The sequence below is a fragment of the Acartia tonsa genome, chromosome 2, assembly GCF_053477335.1.
Source record: "Acartia tonsa isolate MP-2025a chromosome 2, ASM5347733v1, whole genome shotgun sequence".
Lineage (NCBI taxonomy): Eukaryota > Metazoa > Arthropoda > Copepoda > Calanoida > Acartiidae > Acartia > Acartia tonsa.
The window spans coordinates 8,266,282-8,282,965 of record NC_137261.1 but is presented as its reverse complement, the minus strand read 5'-3'; the positions used below and the strand labels follow the sequence as shown (position 1 = coordinate 8,282,965).

Genomic DNA, 16,684 nt, shown 5'->3' with positions numbered 1-16,684 from the left:
AATCATTACTAAACTTTTATATGTTGATATTTCTTTAGCTAGTTTCATGCTAATTTCTAGGACGATCAAACAAGATCACTATGCTTAGCATTTTTAAATTTATTAAAAAGACACGCACGTCTTTATTCAATTTAATAAATATTGTCATCCTTGCTTTTTAAAATAAATTTCCCTCTTTTGCCTTTCCGTCAACACACACACACACACACACACACACACCCACACACATACACACACACACACACACACACACAAACATAATGACATACAAAACAGCCTTTCTTGATTCAGTGTTCCAAATAAAAACCGGGTTGATGTTATTGTTATAATATATAGTCATTAGTCATAACCTACATTTATAATTAGTTTTAAGTTTATGAATGTTTTCAAGCTCCAAATTGGTTAGAAGGTTATAATAAAGCTTTGAAGTTTGGTTATTAGTTATTATTTAAATCATTTATATGTTTCAAATGCCTTCTTTAAGTCAAAGTAACGATAATGTTATCATTTTTAGAAATCTTTAACTCACGACCGTTTAATAGCAAATACACCTAGTTATAAAGCTGAAATAGATAAGGCTTTTACGTTTATCAATCTTCAACTTTTGAAGAAAAAAAACTTTGTTATTTGTTCTAGGGTTCAGAGCTCGATGGGCACTTTTGGGGAAAGCAACTTAATTTTTTCATACTGGTATTTACAGTATTTTTTAATATGATCCTAGTTTTATTTTCCTTTATTTTCACTTTGAAAAATTATTATATTTTTTTATTTAGGTGCATATTTTTCTAATTTCCATTAAAAAAATTATGCATAAAAAGATAAATAGAAAAATACTTGACTCCAGGAAAGGAGGTAATAATACCGGTTAAATTAATTTATATTTTCCATATTTTCTTTTTAAATTAAACATAGTTTCACACAAAATAATTAGACGGAAGAATAGTTCATTTTTGTTTGTCATCCCCATTCCCCCTGCATCCCTGCAAGCCTTGGATATTATGAAATGTTAAGTTTTGAGTCAGTTGTTTGTGGAACACTGCAATGAAACAATAATTACAAAACTTTTTATTAACTTCTAACACTAAATAAAGTTGATATTTCTTACCTTATTTACTTTCTTTGTCTTAATTTAATTATTTCATTTGTAGCATATGCTCTTATAATATCCGCACTTTGTGTAGATGATAGTTTTTGTTCCTTAGTAGATTTTTGAATATTTCAAAACATAAACATATTACAGTTATCTTTTTTTAATTTATACAACTTTTCTTCTCAAAATTTCAATAAATTTTTATATTTAAAAGCGTTAATCCACATCGAACAGTATTCATGACAGAAACTTGATTTAAATTTAAAGTATAAACTATATTTTTTTAAGATGAAAATATCTAAATAAGTATTGTCGGAAAATTTATCAAACTTTGCCTAAGAACTCCTTAATCTATGGAGTAACAAGGATGATAACATTCATAAGTAGCGAAGTAAAGAAAATATTGTTTGACACAAAAGTGAATTATCAAGTGAAAAAGAAAAGCAAGGACATAAGGATTAAAGATATTAAGAATATAAGCGGCTGAGTAATTCATATTTCCCCCATAGCGTTATGGAATGCATGACTGACAGAGGGCTGACTGATGGACAGGCATAGTGAACTATAGAAATCGCTACTAAAAATGTGAAAAGCGTAGCAACTATGCAATATTTAAACTAAAGTTAGTACGTCCATTTTCAATCAATTGTTCTTTTAGCTGTTTTACACATTTTACATAATAGATTTATCTTACGATCTTGAATTGGAAAACAGGTATTCCTAGTATTATAAGAATCAAGATGCAAACAATTTCGTTTGCATTAATCTTTCTGTATTTTACATTAATTATAATCTAATATTCTAATTCTTACTAACCATTAGTCTGATTTGTGGAGCTTTTCTTTAAGGATATTACCGTCAATCGATTTTTTTTATTTCAGAACGATGTAATTGTAAAAATGTTCCATTATTTGAGTGGTCAAAAGTTTTGAGCTATCATGTGAAAAAGCAATGATAATGTAAATTAATGATGGCAGTTGCAACTGGAAAAGAGTTGGCTATTCAGGAAAAAATACTTTTTTTTACACAATAAACTCTTAACGCACTTTTAAATTTCAAGTTTCTTCTACGAAATTTTTCTATAGTTGACTTCATACCTCCGAACTAAAGAGATAAAAAAGTTTGCTTATGATAATTTGAAATTTCGTCAAAGGTAAAAATAAAAATTATTTCCACAATTTACATTTGTACTTAGTCTTAATAAACAAAAAAACAATCTTAATAAAATTACTATCAAATATCAGTTTTCATACCATCAACTCTGACTTACCTATAAAATAATGATTGTCCAAAAAAGTACTTTTTCGCAGGATGCCAGAATTGACCTGGAAAAGGCCCTAAAACTGCCAAACATTGTAAAATCTGGAAGCTTTAACTTCAGAAAATCTGTGACAGGTAAAAACAAATTTGTGTAGCAAAAATCATATTAATATCAGCCAGCTAGAAATTGGAAATTGTTTGCGTAAACTTAGATAAAAAAAATCATTTTTGTTTGCCCTGACCTATAACTTATGCGAACGGCCATAAAACCTTACGAGAAATATATGTACAGGGTGTCTAAAAAAACTGTGTTTTACTGTTTTAAGAATCAATCAGTAGGAATATAAAAAAAATAATTATATATTCTTATTCTCTATAAAAACATGGATCAATTTTATAAAAAGGTGTTTTGTAATAATAATAGCGCTTTTTAGAGCTTAAAGAATTCAAAATGTATGTACATATGTTACTTTATTCCTGTAGAATTTAGGGCTATATCATTCAACTAAATTCTTTTTACTTGAAACCGACATTAAACGAAATATTATTAAAATAACATTTAAACAAGGATGACAACATCCATAAAAGCGAAGCACTGAAACGATTGGACAAACGGACATTAACACTTGTATAGTGTTAGAACTTAATTATCATAATATAAATTTATAAGAGTCAAAGCAAAATTGTAAGTAAATTTGTTGTAAAACAGCTTGATACAGGATAATTTTTATGGACATACTTACATTTTTAGGACTTGATTATAGAGTTGCTTCGCTTATTACATTATACTTTGTTGTCCCAGGAATCAATATACCAAAAATCAGATCAATCCGATGATTTGATCACATAAAAATTTGTTGTTAAAAAAGTAAAAAAATCAACATGTTTAAAATGGACGTACGGACATTTTGGTAATGACTATAGAGTTGCTACGCTTTCTAAATCGTACCTAACTACTAAAGGAATCACCATGCAAAATTTGAAATCGATAGGACAATTCTAACATGCCTAAATTAACGGGAAAAGCTATCCGTTACGGACGTACGGACAGACCCTCCCTAATTATAGAAAAGCTTCGCTTTAAAAATTTTAAATGCTTATTTTTGTCCGTTTGTCCAATCGTTTCAGTGCTTCGCTTTTATGGATGTTGTCATCCTTGTTTAAATGTTATTTTAATAATATTTCGTTGAGCATGCTTTAATGTCGGTTTAAAAATTTTAAATGCTTATTTTTAAAAGCGAAGCTTTTCTATAATTAGGGTAGGTCCGTCCGTACGTCCGAACGTCCGTACGTCCGTAACGGATAGCTTTTTTCGTTAATTTAGGCATGTTAGAATTGTCCTATCGATTTCAAATTTTGCATGGTGATTCCTTTAATAGTTAGGTACGATTTAGAAAGCGTAGCAACTTTATAATCATCACCAAAATGTCCGTACGTCCATTTTAAACATGTTGATTTTTTTAAATTTTTTAACAACAAATTTTTATGTGATCTGATCATCCGATTGATCTGATTTTTGGTGTATTGATTCCTGGGACAACAAAGTATAATGTAATAAGCGGAGCAACTCTATAATCAAGTCCTGAAAATGTAAGTATGTCCATAAAAATTATCCTGAATCAAGCTGTTTTTCAACAAATTTACTTACAATTTTGCGTTGACTCTTATACATTTATATTTTGATTATTCAGTTCTGACACTATACAAGTATAAATGTCCGTTTGTCCTACCGTTTCTGTGCTTCGCTTTTATGGATGTTGTCATCCTTGTTACAGAACAAATGATTAACTATATTCTTGCTTTAATTATGATTCAATGTGATAGTTATATTCGTTCCTCCTTCCCCCTTCCCCCCCTTTAATCTCATTATTCCTTTTGATTGACATATTAACTCATAACAAGTAATTAAAGAAAAAGCCTGTTAAGCGACAATTTTGAATTAAGATAAGTTACTAGTTTCATTCTTCAATCCGCACAGTATTATAAGAGATTCCTTACTAAAAATGACTTTGCCATAGAGAAATAGAAAAAACTAAATTATGAAGAACCTAAAAAAATCTTTGCATGTTGCCAAAAAAAGAAACATGTAAAAAATCTCAAATGGGGACATTTATTACTTTAAAATTGTACTTTTCAACCTATATGTTGAAAAATAAATGAGTTATTTGATTATAATGTTATCACAGTTTTGGCATCAGTCATTTTTACCCTACATGTACCTATCAGTACAGCCGCATTTTTAGAGATATCGAAAAACACCTTAAGCAAATGTTATGTACATTTTTACAGAGAATATAAACCTATAATCATTTTTTTCATGCTCCTTCTGTAAAATGCAGTTTTTTTAGACACATTGTATAAACATCTATTCTTAATTATGAAACCAATATCTTTATTCTAAAGTAAAAAATAATAAAACTTTTCAATATGATTAAAGTTTTTCATTGTCTATTGTTCAAAAAAAACTAAAACTTATTTAGAATGTTTGTTCATTTTTATTTTCAATAAGCTAGGTTAGGTTTGTGAATTTAAACGTTATTTTGATTATTACTTATTATTTATCTATCTAAAATAAGATTGTTTTCAGTTGGAAAAGATGATTTTGGAAATTCGTATTACAAAAATGGGGTTCAGGTCAGTGTTGCTTATCTAACGTAAAAATTATAGCTAATCTATAAAAAAGTAGTGTAAAGTAATTTCATGTTTTTTTTTTCATTATCACTATAGTTTGATATTTTATTGTGTTAATTACGCTTGTCTTTAAATAAAATACAATTTATTTACAGTATGGACTTTAAGTGACTTGCCAGTTTAACCAACAACAAATCTAAATTTTCTGTAATTTTAAGTTAAATTAAAAGTCTGAATCACGGCCCGCACGTATGATCAACTGCTTGATTTAAGTGATTTTTAAAATCCTATCGCCTAAAAATCAATACTACTTGCATCATAGACGTCCAAGGATGGGGTATACCCATCAAAACCCCCATCAAACGTTAAAATCTTTATTTTACACCTTAAAATAATAAAATAAGATTAGCTCAATTATTCTTTTGAAACCCCTCATTTTACCCAACTCAAATAAAAAGCTCAGACGTTCCTGCTTCGTATTTGATGATTCTAGTTTATTGATCATTTATATAATCATATTTGATTGTTGATCAAGTTTTGCCTCTTTTTTTTTCTAGTTATCAAAGTTATTACATTGATTGTAAAACTTTATTGATTTTGCATTTTGGCACTATATCTTTTTTTGAGTTTTAGAGGATCAACACCCCTCCTAGTGTAATAAGTCAGTGGTGTTTCACACATTTGTTGCTTGCCTCTTGCTTATCTTGAAGTTAAAACTATCAAGATCCTTCTATTTACTTTTTTTTTATTTTATAATATCAAAAGAAAATATCTGACTGCATAAAAGATGGGGAGGTTTTTAAAATGACCTATTACAGTAAATATGGAGAAATGGGGGGGGGGAGGGGGTTGGTACCTACAAAATACAAGACACTACCTGCATTTCTTAATAAGTACTTTCAATGCATTTGTTTATTTTCATGTTTTAATAGATTATGATGCCTTACAAGGATGATAACAATTAAAAGTAGCGAAGTAAACATTTTGTTAATCATTAATAAATGTTATAAATCTTTTTAATAATAATAAATTACTAAGAATCTATCATAATTATTTATTTGCACCTCACATTTGTTTGGAGCAAAGCAACTCTACCACTATATTGACTTGATAATACATAGTAAATAGCCTAAGAATGTATGCAAGGTAAAAATTATAAAGGAATAATAAGAATATTGCTTCTAAAAACTGTTTGTTTTGTATCATTAAGTAAATGAACCTTTTTTTGAGCATTTGTAAAACTCGAGAAAGACCTTACTTCAAATAATATATACTGATCAATACTAGACCCTCTGATGGACTATGCTTGATAATTAATTGCCCAATATTACTTTTACATCTGACTCTTCACAAAAAATTTTAACCGTCAATCTTGAACACCAAGTTTACCCTTAAGGTTAGCTTACATACTGACGTTTCAAATTATAGAGTAATTTCGCTACTATTAATGTTAAAATCAAACGAGGTTAAATTTTGCCATTGGTACCTAGCTCTTGTTTTAGTATCCTCTAAATTTAGGAGCTGCAGAAAATTCAGGAACGCGATAAATCTGAATTTCGGACACTGCTGCTCAATAGGAAAAAGTTTTCCAGCGTCCAGATGGCAAACGCACAAAAGACTTTGTTACAACAACATAAAGGTATTTTTTTTTAACTGTAAGCAGCGTAGCTTATATAAATGTATCTGTTTGTTGGTTTGAATTATAAATTAATAGTAAATCTACTTTTAAAAACGCGTCCTGAATAAAGACATTAAAAGGGTGCAACTTATTATCATGCACAGTTATGTATTCCAGACAAAGGTCGTGATTAAGGAGTTGGTTGTCTGTTAGGTGTTACTTAACTTAATTCCTTGGGTGTTTGAACAAAACAGGAGAGATTGGTTCCTCTTTTTTATCCTAGGATGTTGGACCTGACGTTAAAGTAAATCTATGCAATCAATGTATTTAAGCGTTCTTACTCTCCTAAAAAGTTTTCTGATTATTGATTAAAACCTATTTAGTGATATATTGTGATATTTTTCTTATACTAGCCTAACAGATGGAAATTCTCTTTTGATTGTTATACATTTATATTTTTGATTGACCCTACTTAAAATGTTTATAGTTAACTAATTGCATTAGACTCAGACGAGAACTTTAATTGAGTTTACTGAATTATCAATCCTTGGGAGTTTATTTTGCCCCACCATTTATAAACACTCTAAAAAACTCTAAAACTAGAATTAATTAATATTAATAGCAAACAAAAAAAAATTTAAAAAACATCTTAAATCCCCCCTATACAAAAAGAAGGTTTTATCTCAATTTAAAGATATATTTGTTAACATTTTATTAATTTGTAATTTAAAAATTGAAATGTTCTTTTGTTTGTAGTTTTTCTTAGAGTGTGGTCAATAGGCTGCACTATAATTTATTATAACTTTTCTATAACTCTAAACAATTATTATTATATCGAACAAAACAAAAGTTTATATAGCTCCGCAAAATTATATACCACGGCCACGTAAAGTTTTAATTAGCGAGGATACTCTATAATTCACTGTATCTGTCCGTCAGTCTGTAAAGCATATAGGGAAATGAGATTACTAAGCCGCTAATAAAGCTAGACCTTTGATTTTCAAAATATTTGTGAGTAATAGTATCAAAAAAAAATTTCCCGTCGATATATATGTTCATGATGAAAGGACAAATAGCTTTTATATATTTCTTATTTTCTTGATAATTCACTTTGTCTCAATCCATTTTTTTGTGCTTCGCCACTTATGAATATTGTAATACTTGTTATTTTTTATTTAATTATATAAATAACTTTTGAACGGATCTCACTTTGTACTCAATGTTTGTTATTCTCTGGATGTTATATTATTTCATTCCTATATATCCTGCCTGTAAAAGTGGCCAGGAAATTCCTATTTATTAATCACTACGAAATATTAAATAATTCTTAATATTTTGTCATTAAAGGATGGTTATAAAACATATAATTTTTGTGAATTTACAGACCTTAAATTAGTCAATTTTGATAGAATTATGTGTCAAAAAGAAAGGCTTTGAAAAGTTGGGAAATCATGAGAAATGTGTTTATCAATGTTAATATTAGATTAAGAGTCTGTGTTTTATTTGAGACAGACAAAGAAGTATTGGGGTTGTGGTATTATATCAAAGGAAAACATTTTTATGCGGTTTTCCTTGTTTTATTTTGGCAATAATAAACATTATTTATATATTTTTAAAGGCATATTCTAATTTTTCAAACCTAAATTACTATTTTAATTAATTAACAAGACAGAATTTTACACATAAGACTTTGGAGAGAATACTCTTTACTGCCCATTGTCCTATCGCTAAACTTCTGCGAGATTGTTATTATTATGGTTTATATGGACTTTCTGGGATCTATTATTCAGTTGCTTCGCTTTAAAGATCGTATCTAACTGTTACAGGAATCATCATTCAAAGTTTGAAATCGATAGGACAATTCTTACATACATAAATCAACGGAAAGAGCTAACCGTGATGTACTTTAGGACGGAAGTACAGACAATAATTATTAAGAAGCTTAGATTTTAACAAATATTGATTCTTTTATTTTTTGATTTTCCTTGTTTTGTATGAAGTTAATAGTTACTCTAGACTATAAATTCAAAATGAATATTGTTTGGTTTATATTATGTATTAAATTATACTATGTTTTTAAATTATTTTTCATGTTTTACGTGAAACATGCAATAAACCCTTGTCGCTTCAGGTTCATGTTATTTAACATAATTATTTTCTTCGGCATATAACATACATAGTATATTTTGAAAATAGTTGTTCGAGGATACAACAGTAAAATTCATCTTTTCTTTGGTGGGGACTAAATTTACATAGTAAACTTTTAGTATATACAGACAATCTAACCGAAATATTGAAATGGTATAGGTAATTTACAGTTAGAGAATATCAGTAGTACATACTCCACAGTACATGCGCATTTTTTAAATACATTAAGAGTAGATTTTAAACATGGATGATCTAAAAAGTATAGTTTCCACAGACCGTTAAGAAGCTTAAATATTTTTGATTTTTTTTATTGTTTCATTTTTCTATATGAAACTATAGGAAAGTATAACAAATTATTTCTATAAGCTTTATAATATTCAATTTTTGTTTGTTAGATTTCTGGATTGAGGGCTCCAAGAAACTTTTACAAACTTCTGATGATTTGACAAGGTAGGCCAATACTATTCTGTTTTTCCATAGATAATGGAATAAAAAAGGCATAGAAATTAAAAAAAGTTTTAAAATATTAGAAAAAATCAATTTAAATTTTTTTGCCATTAGCCTATAAATTTAAACTAGTCCCGTTTAAAAAAACATTTGATTCTAAAATAGAAAGATAGGCTTAGGTAATTTAGACATTTGTGGGGGATATAATTCACCAGAGTTTACATTTGTAAAGTTATTTCCACAATACTTACATAGATATGTTATTAGTTGGATATTGCACCAGATTTTCATTTACTCTGATTACGATATCCATCCTACACCTGTTTACCCCATCCCCTCCTACTAGATGAACGAACTGAGGTGGATTCTTAAAACAATTTTGCCCCACTAATCGCTTAGTGGGGCAAAATTGTTTTCGTGAAAAATCCTCCAAAATATGGACCTCATTTAAAGTCCAGAGGTGGATTTATAAAAAAAGTTTGCCCCACTAATCGCTTAGTGGGGCAAAATTGTTTTCGTGATAAATCAACTAAAATCACATAAAAAATCTACAAAAATCAAATAAAATCTTATGTTCATAACCCTTCTATGATTTTGTTTATTTTTTTTTGTAGATTTTTAATGTGATTTTAGTTGATTTATCACGAAAACAATTTTGCCCCACTAAGCGATTAGTGGGGCAAACTTTTTTTATAAATCCACCTCTGGACTTTAAATGAGGTCCATATTTGAAAGCTATATTTACGAATAATTTTTCCCTGTCAATATATCCACGTCTTAAATTAATTTTTATATATGTATGAATAGTGTATTCAGCGCATCAAATACTTTAATATAGTCAAAGTAACATTAACTAACTGTTTATTTGGAATTTACTATTTAACAATTTTATTCTGCGGATACTTTACAAGTAAAGCATACTTTTCTCCTTCTATCTAAAACGCGTAATATTAGCTTGTCAATTGAAAATACATTTGTTGATTATATTTAAATTTATTGAAGTTAATTTTTCTTTTGTATGTTAACTATTGGTTTTACGCTACTTATGGAGAATTTTTTTTATTTTTACACGGAACACTAAAAAGATCTGCAAATTAACACAATATTTTATTTTTCATTTGTTGGAGTATTGGCCACAGCTATACATTGGCTACGCTAATCTCGCTAGCGTAACACATTCCAATGATTTTGATAGTAGTGGAAACCTTATTGTTATACATAGTTTTTGTCAGCAAAAAAAACTTAAGATTATTTTGATATGGCTGTACATATTTAGATGGTTAGAGGGTTGTGTTGATAGACTATCCTGCAACGTCCTGGTTTCTGATCCGGAGAAGAAAGCAATTATAGGTAAATGTTCTTAAACTATTTTTAATTTTATTTTTTCACTATTTTCGCGCTATTGGAGAAAAGTGGTTTCCTCGGTCTTTAAGAAATGAAATTTTATGACGTATGTGCATCGTATGCTAATTCTGTTGTCATGTCTGTTGATCATGCTTCAAAAGAGATAAACCTGATTAATATAATTATCGTGATTTCTTTTTCTTAAGATTTTGCATATTTTCACTTTTCTTTCCTTTGTTATGACAACCAAATATCTGCTCTTTAACTTACTTTTTTTAATTAAATGATTTTTTATGCTTCGCTACTTACGGATGTCATCCTTGTTAATTCTTAATGTAGTAAATATTGCTGGTATTAGTTTGGTGAATTAATTGTGATGTCTAATAAAATGTTGCCTCGCTCAGACAACCAATCATTTTGATTTATCATCTTTGTCTGAAGGTCCTAAATTTGCAACTCATTTACAAATACAATTTACGATTGCGCATCATTTTTTAAAAATGACAATCAATTTATATTTATATTTTTCTGCCAGGTATAGCATGTGAGTGGAAAAGGAATCAGGATTACCGTCTCAACATGGTCACTGCCTTAGAAACAACAACAAGGTACATTTTTTAATAGAATCAATTTGATACTTTGGTCGATAATTTTCCATCGTAGCGACTGTTTTAAGATTGTTAATTTTTCATATACATATTATATACACAATTTCAGGTACTTTTGAAAACACTTTAATCATTCTCATTTTTTAAAAACAAAGCATTTTTGCATGTGGCTTTAAAAAGGGCCACGGGTGTTTTAACAGAAGAAGAGATATTTGCTCCCCTTAGTTATCCTTTGTTATCAAACATAAACATAAACATATTTAATTGGGCATTAAAATTTAAACATAGTCATAAAATCAAAAAAAATATAAGATACAAATACAATTAAAATTACTATAACAATAAACAACCTAAATCCTAATCAGTTCTGACCAGGTAACCATGAATAGATCACTATGGATCTGTCTACTTTGTCCAAGAATATTAAACAAAAATTGGACCTCTGACCCCTGTTAAAAAAAATATTAAACTAAAAGTTTATAAACTGAACCTATAAGTTATAATTTATAAGCTTAATTACCTTTTAAATGCATAAAATAATGAAAAGTATAAAAATATTATTTAATTTGAATGTAAATAAAAGAACCACATTATGCTCGTTTCATGATTCCTTACTTGCTGTGTTATTACAAAATAGTATAATAATTTTGGATTTTTTAAAGTGAGTTTTCTGTGAACAATCTAGAAACCTATTTTTTTTTCTAGACAACCACTTATTATAATAATTTCTGTCAAAAAAGGTTCACTTTTTTGGAAAATAAATATAGGATTAAAAAATATAGAAAAACTTTACTTTTAGAAATTAAATCTAATAAAAAAAATCTAACTTATTTGTATAATATTTCATTTTTGCAATCATACTTTTTTCCTTTTGTTTATTTTCTAAAAAAATAGCTTTTTACTTTGAAAAAACTTTAATAACATGGAAAAGCATAAAAAAAAGATATTTAAAAATTTGAATATTTTGTTGTTTTATGGTAGGATTGTAAAGCCTATGAGTTTAATGCGGACATATTAAAAGTATAATGTATAGTTATACATAGATAAGGGTAAATATTCAATAATTTTATCTATCTATTTCATCTAATTTTATTTTAACCAGTGGCTTCTCCCATAGCATCTAGGGCTCTATAAGTGAGAGGGGATTATACAATGAAAATGATCAAAGAGGTTTACCCTTTCCCCTCCCCCTTTATACACCTCCGCGGTTTTTTTATATATGAACATTATTGGTCTTCTTTTACTAAATGTTTATATGTTTTTCCCCAACGAAAAGGCTAAAATAAGAATTGTATGCAAAAATTATAAAATGAATAAACATTACATGATTCAAACGGATTGAAATTACTGAACAAATATCCCTTTTTATGATTATGTACATAGGTATAATATAGTGCATTGTTTATAATAATGTTCTTTAGTTACTTTTCAGTGATAGATCAATCATGTTCCCGCCTCAGTTATAATATTCTGCAAGTCTTTATTCAAATTATATTCTACATAAACTTGAGTGGGTTTATTATTACACTATACTATCCCCCCCTATTTTTTTTTTTTTTTTTGCAGAAGATTTTCTAGGTCCTTTATTTTTTTTTGCAGAAGATTTCCTAGGTCCTTTATTTTTTTTTGCAGAAGATTTCCTTGGTCCTTTACGAATTTCACCTTAATTTTTTTTTATCACCTCTTGGGGCAAAGCCCCTAGAGGCTAGGGGCGAAGCCGCTAGTATTATAATAAACCATCAAATTTTCTATTAAAAAAAGATGTGATTAAAAACAGTGAAAAACAAAAAAAAATCCCTTTTTAAAGCGGCTCTGGTCCGGCTTCATACAAAAATTCTTGCTGACAGGAACCGTCTCCCGCATCTACTTCGGCTTCGGTTCAATATTGATAGGATGCGCCGTTTTTTTGATCGGCTCTATTCCGGCTTCACTTCTGGTTCATATTTACCAATTAAGAGAACAAACATGAAAATATAATAAACTAGAAATGCCTGGATGTACCATTATTGTTTCCTTCTGTTATAATACATTATTGATATTGCTTCTTATAGCTATTCTTTCATAGCGTATTGGTATGATATGAGAGAATGGGGTACGAAGATCAGTGGTTCAATTCTTGTTGTTAAAATAAACATTTTTTATTTCCTTTAAAAAAAATTTAATTTTTTATTAAATAAATAAAATAAAACTAAAACTAATTTTGAAAAGTCACTTAAAATCTTTAAAAAAGCAATTTTAAAAAAAAATGTTGCCAAGCCTCGAACCGACTTCCTTGGCCCTAAATATTCTAAAGAATATTTCTTTTTATGACATTGTAAACAATATCGGTAATTAATAAAATAAAACTAATTTTGAAGGCTCTTAATATCTTTAAAAAGGTAATTAAAAAAAAATTATCGCCAAGCCTCGAACCGACTTCCATGGCCCTATTTATTTTAAAGAATACTTTATAGTAATTGTTTAAATTAACAATATATGAAAACTTTCCTCTTTAGCTCAGTGGATAAGTTTTCATTGTTAATATTTTATCCAAGCAGTCTGAAGCACCTAAGATCGAAACCACTTCGGGGATTTAAAAAATATTTTTATCTTTATAGAGAGAGAAAGAGAAAGAAAGATATTGTTGTGTGGAGAGGGGGGGGGGGGTAATTTTTTCCAGAATGATTTCTCCTGGGTGGTGTTACCCTCTTCCAAAATAGTTAGAAACCTTCCCAGAACCTATGATAAGCTACCCTGTAAAGGAGAACCATATGGGTTTAGGGGTTAGCGAGATCCTTTGTCACAAACAAACAGACAGACAAATAAACATTCTGTTACTTCATTATATGGATGATAGCTTTAATAGTTTAATATACATGCGGGCAATAGAACTGGAATTCTTGATAAGTTACGTGGGGGGTTTTGAACCGGCGACCTATAAGCTTTGAGGGATACTTAATATTATAGGAGGCAAGAGAGAGAGAGAGAGAGAGAGAGAGAGAGAAATTCGTAGGTTGCGTAATTTTCAATCATCAGCGACCGTTTAAACGGATATAAAAATCTAAATTTTATAAAGTAACAGGATATTTGTCTGTGTGTTTGTATGTTTGGAGGGTAGGGCGAGTAATATAATAGTTATTTAAAGCATCGTATTATTAACTATTATTATATAACACTGGCTTTAATCTGTAATGATTGTGCATTTTTATATTCATAGAAAACTGGATATAATAAGATGTTAAATATATTTTTCAGTCTGTTATGTTAAACAAAAAATTTTTTTTTAAATTAATGTCTCTGCCTGGAGTTGATCTTGGATAACCACGACCTTAGCCTTACAACGTACCCCTGTGCCACAAAAGCCACATTAATAACAAACAAAAATTGGTCATTTTTTTACAACCCAAAACAAAATTAATAATGGGGATTAATCAACCCTTCTTTTTCTTCCATTGTTCTTTCCTTGAACTTTCCTTGAATATTAATATTTTTCTTCCATTGTCTTTTACCCTACTATTAATCTTTTTCTTCCATTTTCCAATCCCCGACTATTAATCTCTGAATATTATAAGAGGGGATAGAAATTGAAATTATTATAATAGCTAAAACTATTACGCCGATATTAAATTACACCAAATTTTTGTTAAAAATATTGTTATAAGAGCTAAAAAACGTTCCGCCGACATTAAAATACTCTTTTGTTTTAATTTAAATTAATCTAATAATTTTTACAAAGACGACATTAAGTAGGTATAATTTTTAAACATGTTGATTATTGAATCAACACCCCAACATGTGTAATTTCTTGCCGCGTCAAATTTTTAGAAATTAACCCGCTTACACTAAAATATAATAGTTTAAATAGATGACCGTTATGAAAACATGTGAAATTTTAAAGTATACTATAAGACATAAATTTTTTTATACATTGTCTAATTTTGAAAATGATTCTTGGTGTCCTCCATAGCTCAGTGGGAAAGTAGTGGTGACTGTTTATCATGATCGAGCGTTTAATTCCCGGATCTGATTTGTTTTTTTTTCAGTTCGTTTCCTTGTCTACCTTGGATGCGAGTTCAAGACTTGCGAAAAACAAATTTTAAAAAATAGCTTTTTGATATTTTAAGTGACTGTTAATACAATGTAAATAAGTAAACTTTTACCAAATATTACTTGTTATATCAGAGAGTGAAAATGATATTTAGTGTTTGGGTAGTTTCGAACTGACAACCTTCCGACTTGAATAGAAGTTAAACAAAAAAATATTTAAATTAGTCTTAGTTAAAAATTTATAGATCAATCACAGAGATTTGTACACGTGATGTTTCCATTAATAAGCAAGTACGATAACCACAATACCAAGAACACCAGTATAAATATGTAAAATTAATTACAATAGTGGGGAGGGGGGAGGAGGGGTTTACTGAACCGGCATCTATGGCCTTTGTAGTTTAGCGAGAGAGGGAGAGATAGATAGATAGATAAAAAAATCACAGAGGTTTCGTGAATTTTATTTTGGGAGGTGAGGGGAGACATAAGGAGGAAATGGGGAAGGAAGAACATATGAAGTGGGATGGATTTATAATAATAGTATAGTTTTTTTTACAAAAACTTAATTTTCTCACAAATCATGAGTTATTTTTTATAATAGAAATGATGCAATTTATAATAATAAAACATTTTTTGAATAATAAAAGTTGCATTATCGGATAGTCACGGAGGTTTCGTGAATATGCCAGAATGTAAAGTAGGGAGGTTTGGTGAGAAAAAAATCACCAAACCTCCAAATTTTTTTATGAAATAAAAACTTTGAGGTTTCGTGAATAATACTTTTTTTTACTACATTTTCTTTTTTTACATCCAATCACCGAAGTTTCGTGTAGCTCATATATAGAACGCAAGTCTTCTTATCCGGTTAACCCGGGTTCTAATCTTCTCCGAGAGGGGCGGGCTTTTTATCAATGTTAAAAATTGGAAGATTTTATTAAATAAAAGTTGTCGCAAATATAGGTATTAAATGATAATTTATTTTAATCTGAATGAAGCAATGAAGCAAACAAGGGGGACAAATGTTCCAACGCTTAGCCGAACTATGCCGATTTACATCATATTAAATTCTTCTAATATGACGTCAATCGAGATATTTTGGACCAAGCTTTGTAATAGTTGGCTACTTTTTTTGGAGACACTATTAGATGCTATATATGAATTCAAAATTGTAGACTAATAGATTTATCTTTCAACAGCCAATAAATTTATCAAATTTTTTTTCAGAGTGTCCCAAGCTGTCCTGAAGGGCAAGGGTCGAACCCGCCAACGCCAAGAATTCCACAGGGATGTTCATACTTTTTATCAAAACTTTATTATTTTAAAAGTGTTCTACAGTCCTAAAAACGCATTAAAATGATTCTTTAAAAAAAACTATGTAGGACCTCTCATAGTGTCTCAACCATGACACTTTGGTTGAGTGTGACTTCCGAATTAGCGGGAAGTTCTAGAGATCTTGTTGACGTACACACAAACCCCCAATACCAGGAACCATCAAGTTTCAACAGCAGGTTT

The 16,684-nt window shown here is 29.0% G+C and overlaps 1 protein-coding gene across 1 annotated transcript; it reads left to right on the top strand.

Annotated features, from left to right (window-relative positions):
• Positions 1 to 1,603: 1,603 nt before the first annotated feature.
• Positions 1,604 to 16,529, top strand: LOC145312383 (uncharacterized). The gene is made up of 8 exons (XM_080151620.1): positions 1,604 to 1,642; positions 2,401 to 2,485; positions 4,938 to 4,984; positions 6,500 to 6,620; positions 9,143 to 9,197; positions 10,471 to 10,544; positions 11,074 to 11,146; positions 16,397 to 16,529. The coding sequence occupies exons 1-8, from the start codon at positions 1,604 to 1,606 to the stop codon at positions 16,527 to 16,529; spliced, it is 627 nt and encodes a 208-aa protein (XP_080007746.1).
• The last annotated feature ends 155 nt before the right edge of the window (positions 16,530 to 16,684 follow it).

Excerpts from the sequence above, each read along its gene's own strand:
- LOC145312383 (XM_080151620.1), top strand. The coding sequence starts at position 1,604 with ATGGAATGCATGACTGACAGAGGGCTGACTGATGGACAG. Across the intron at positions 6,621-9,142 it reads TTTGTTACAACAACATAAAG|ATTTCTGGATTGAGGGCTCC; the intron begins GTATTTTTTTTT and ends TTTGTTTGTTAG. Across the intron at positions 11,147-16,396 it reads GCCTTAGAAACAACAACAAG|AGTGTCCCAAGCTGTCCTGA; the intron begins GTACATTTTTTA and ends ATTTTTTTTCAG.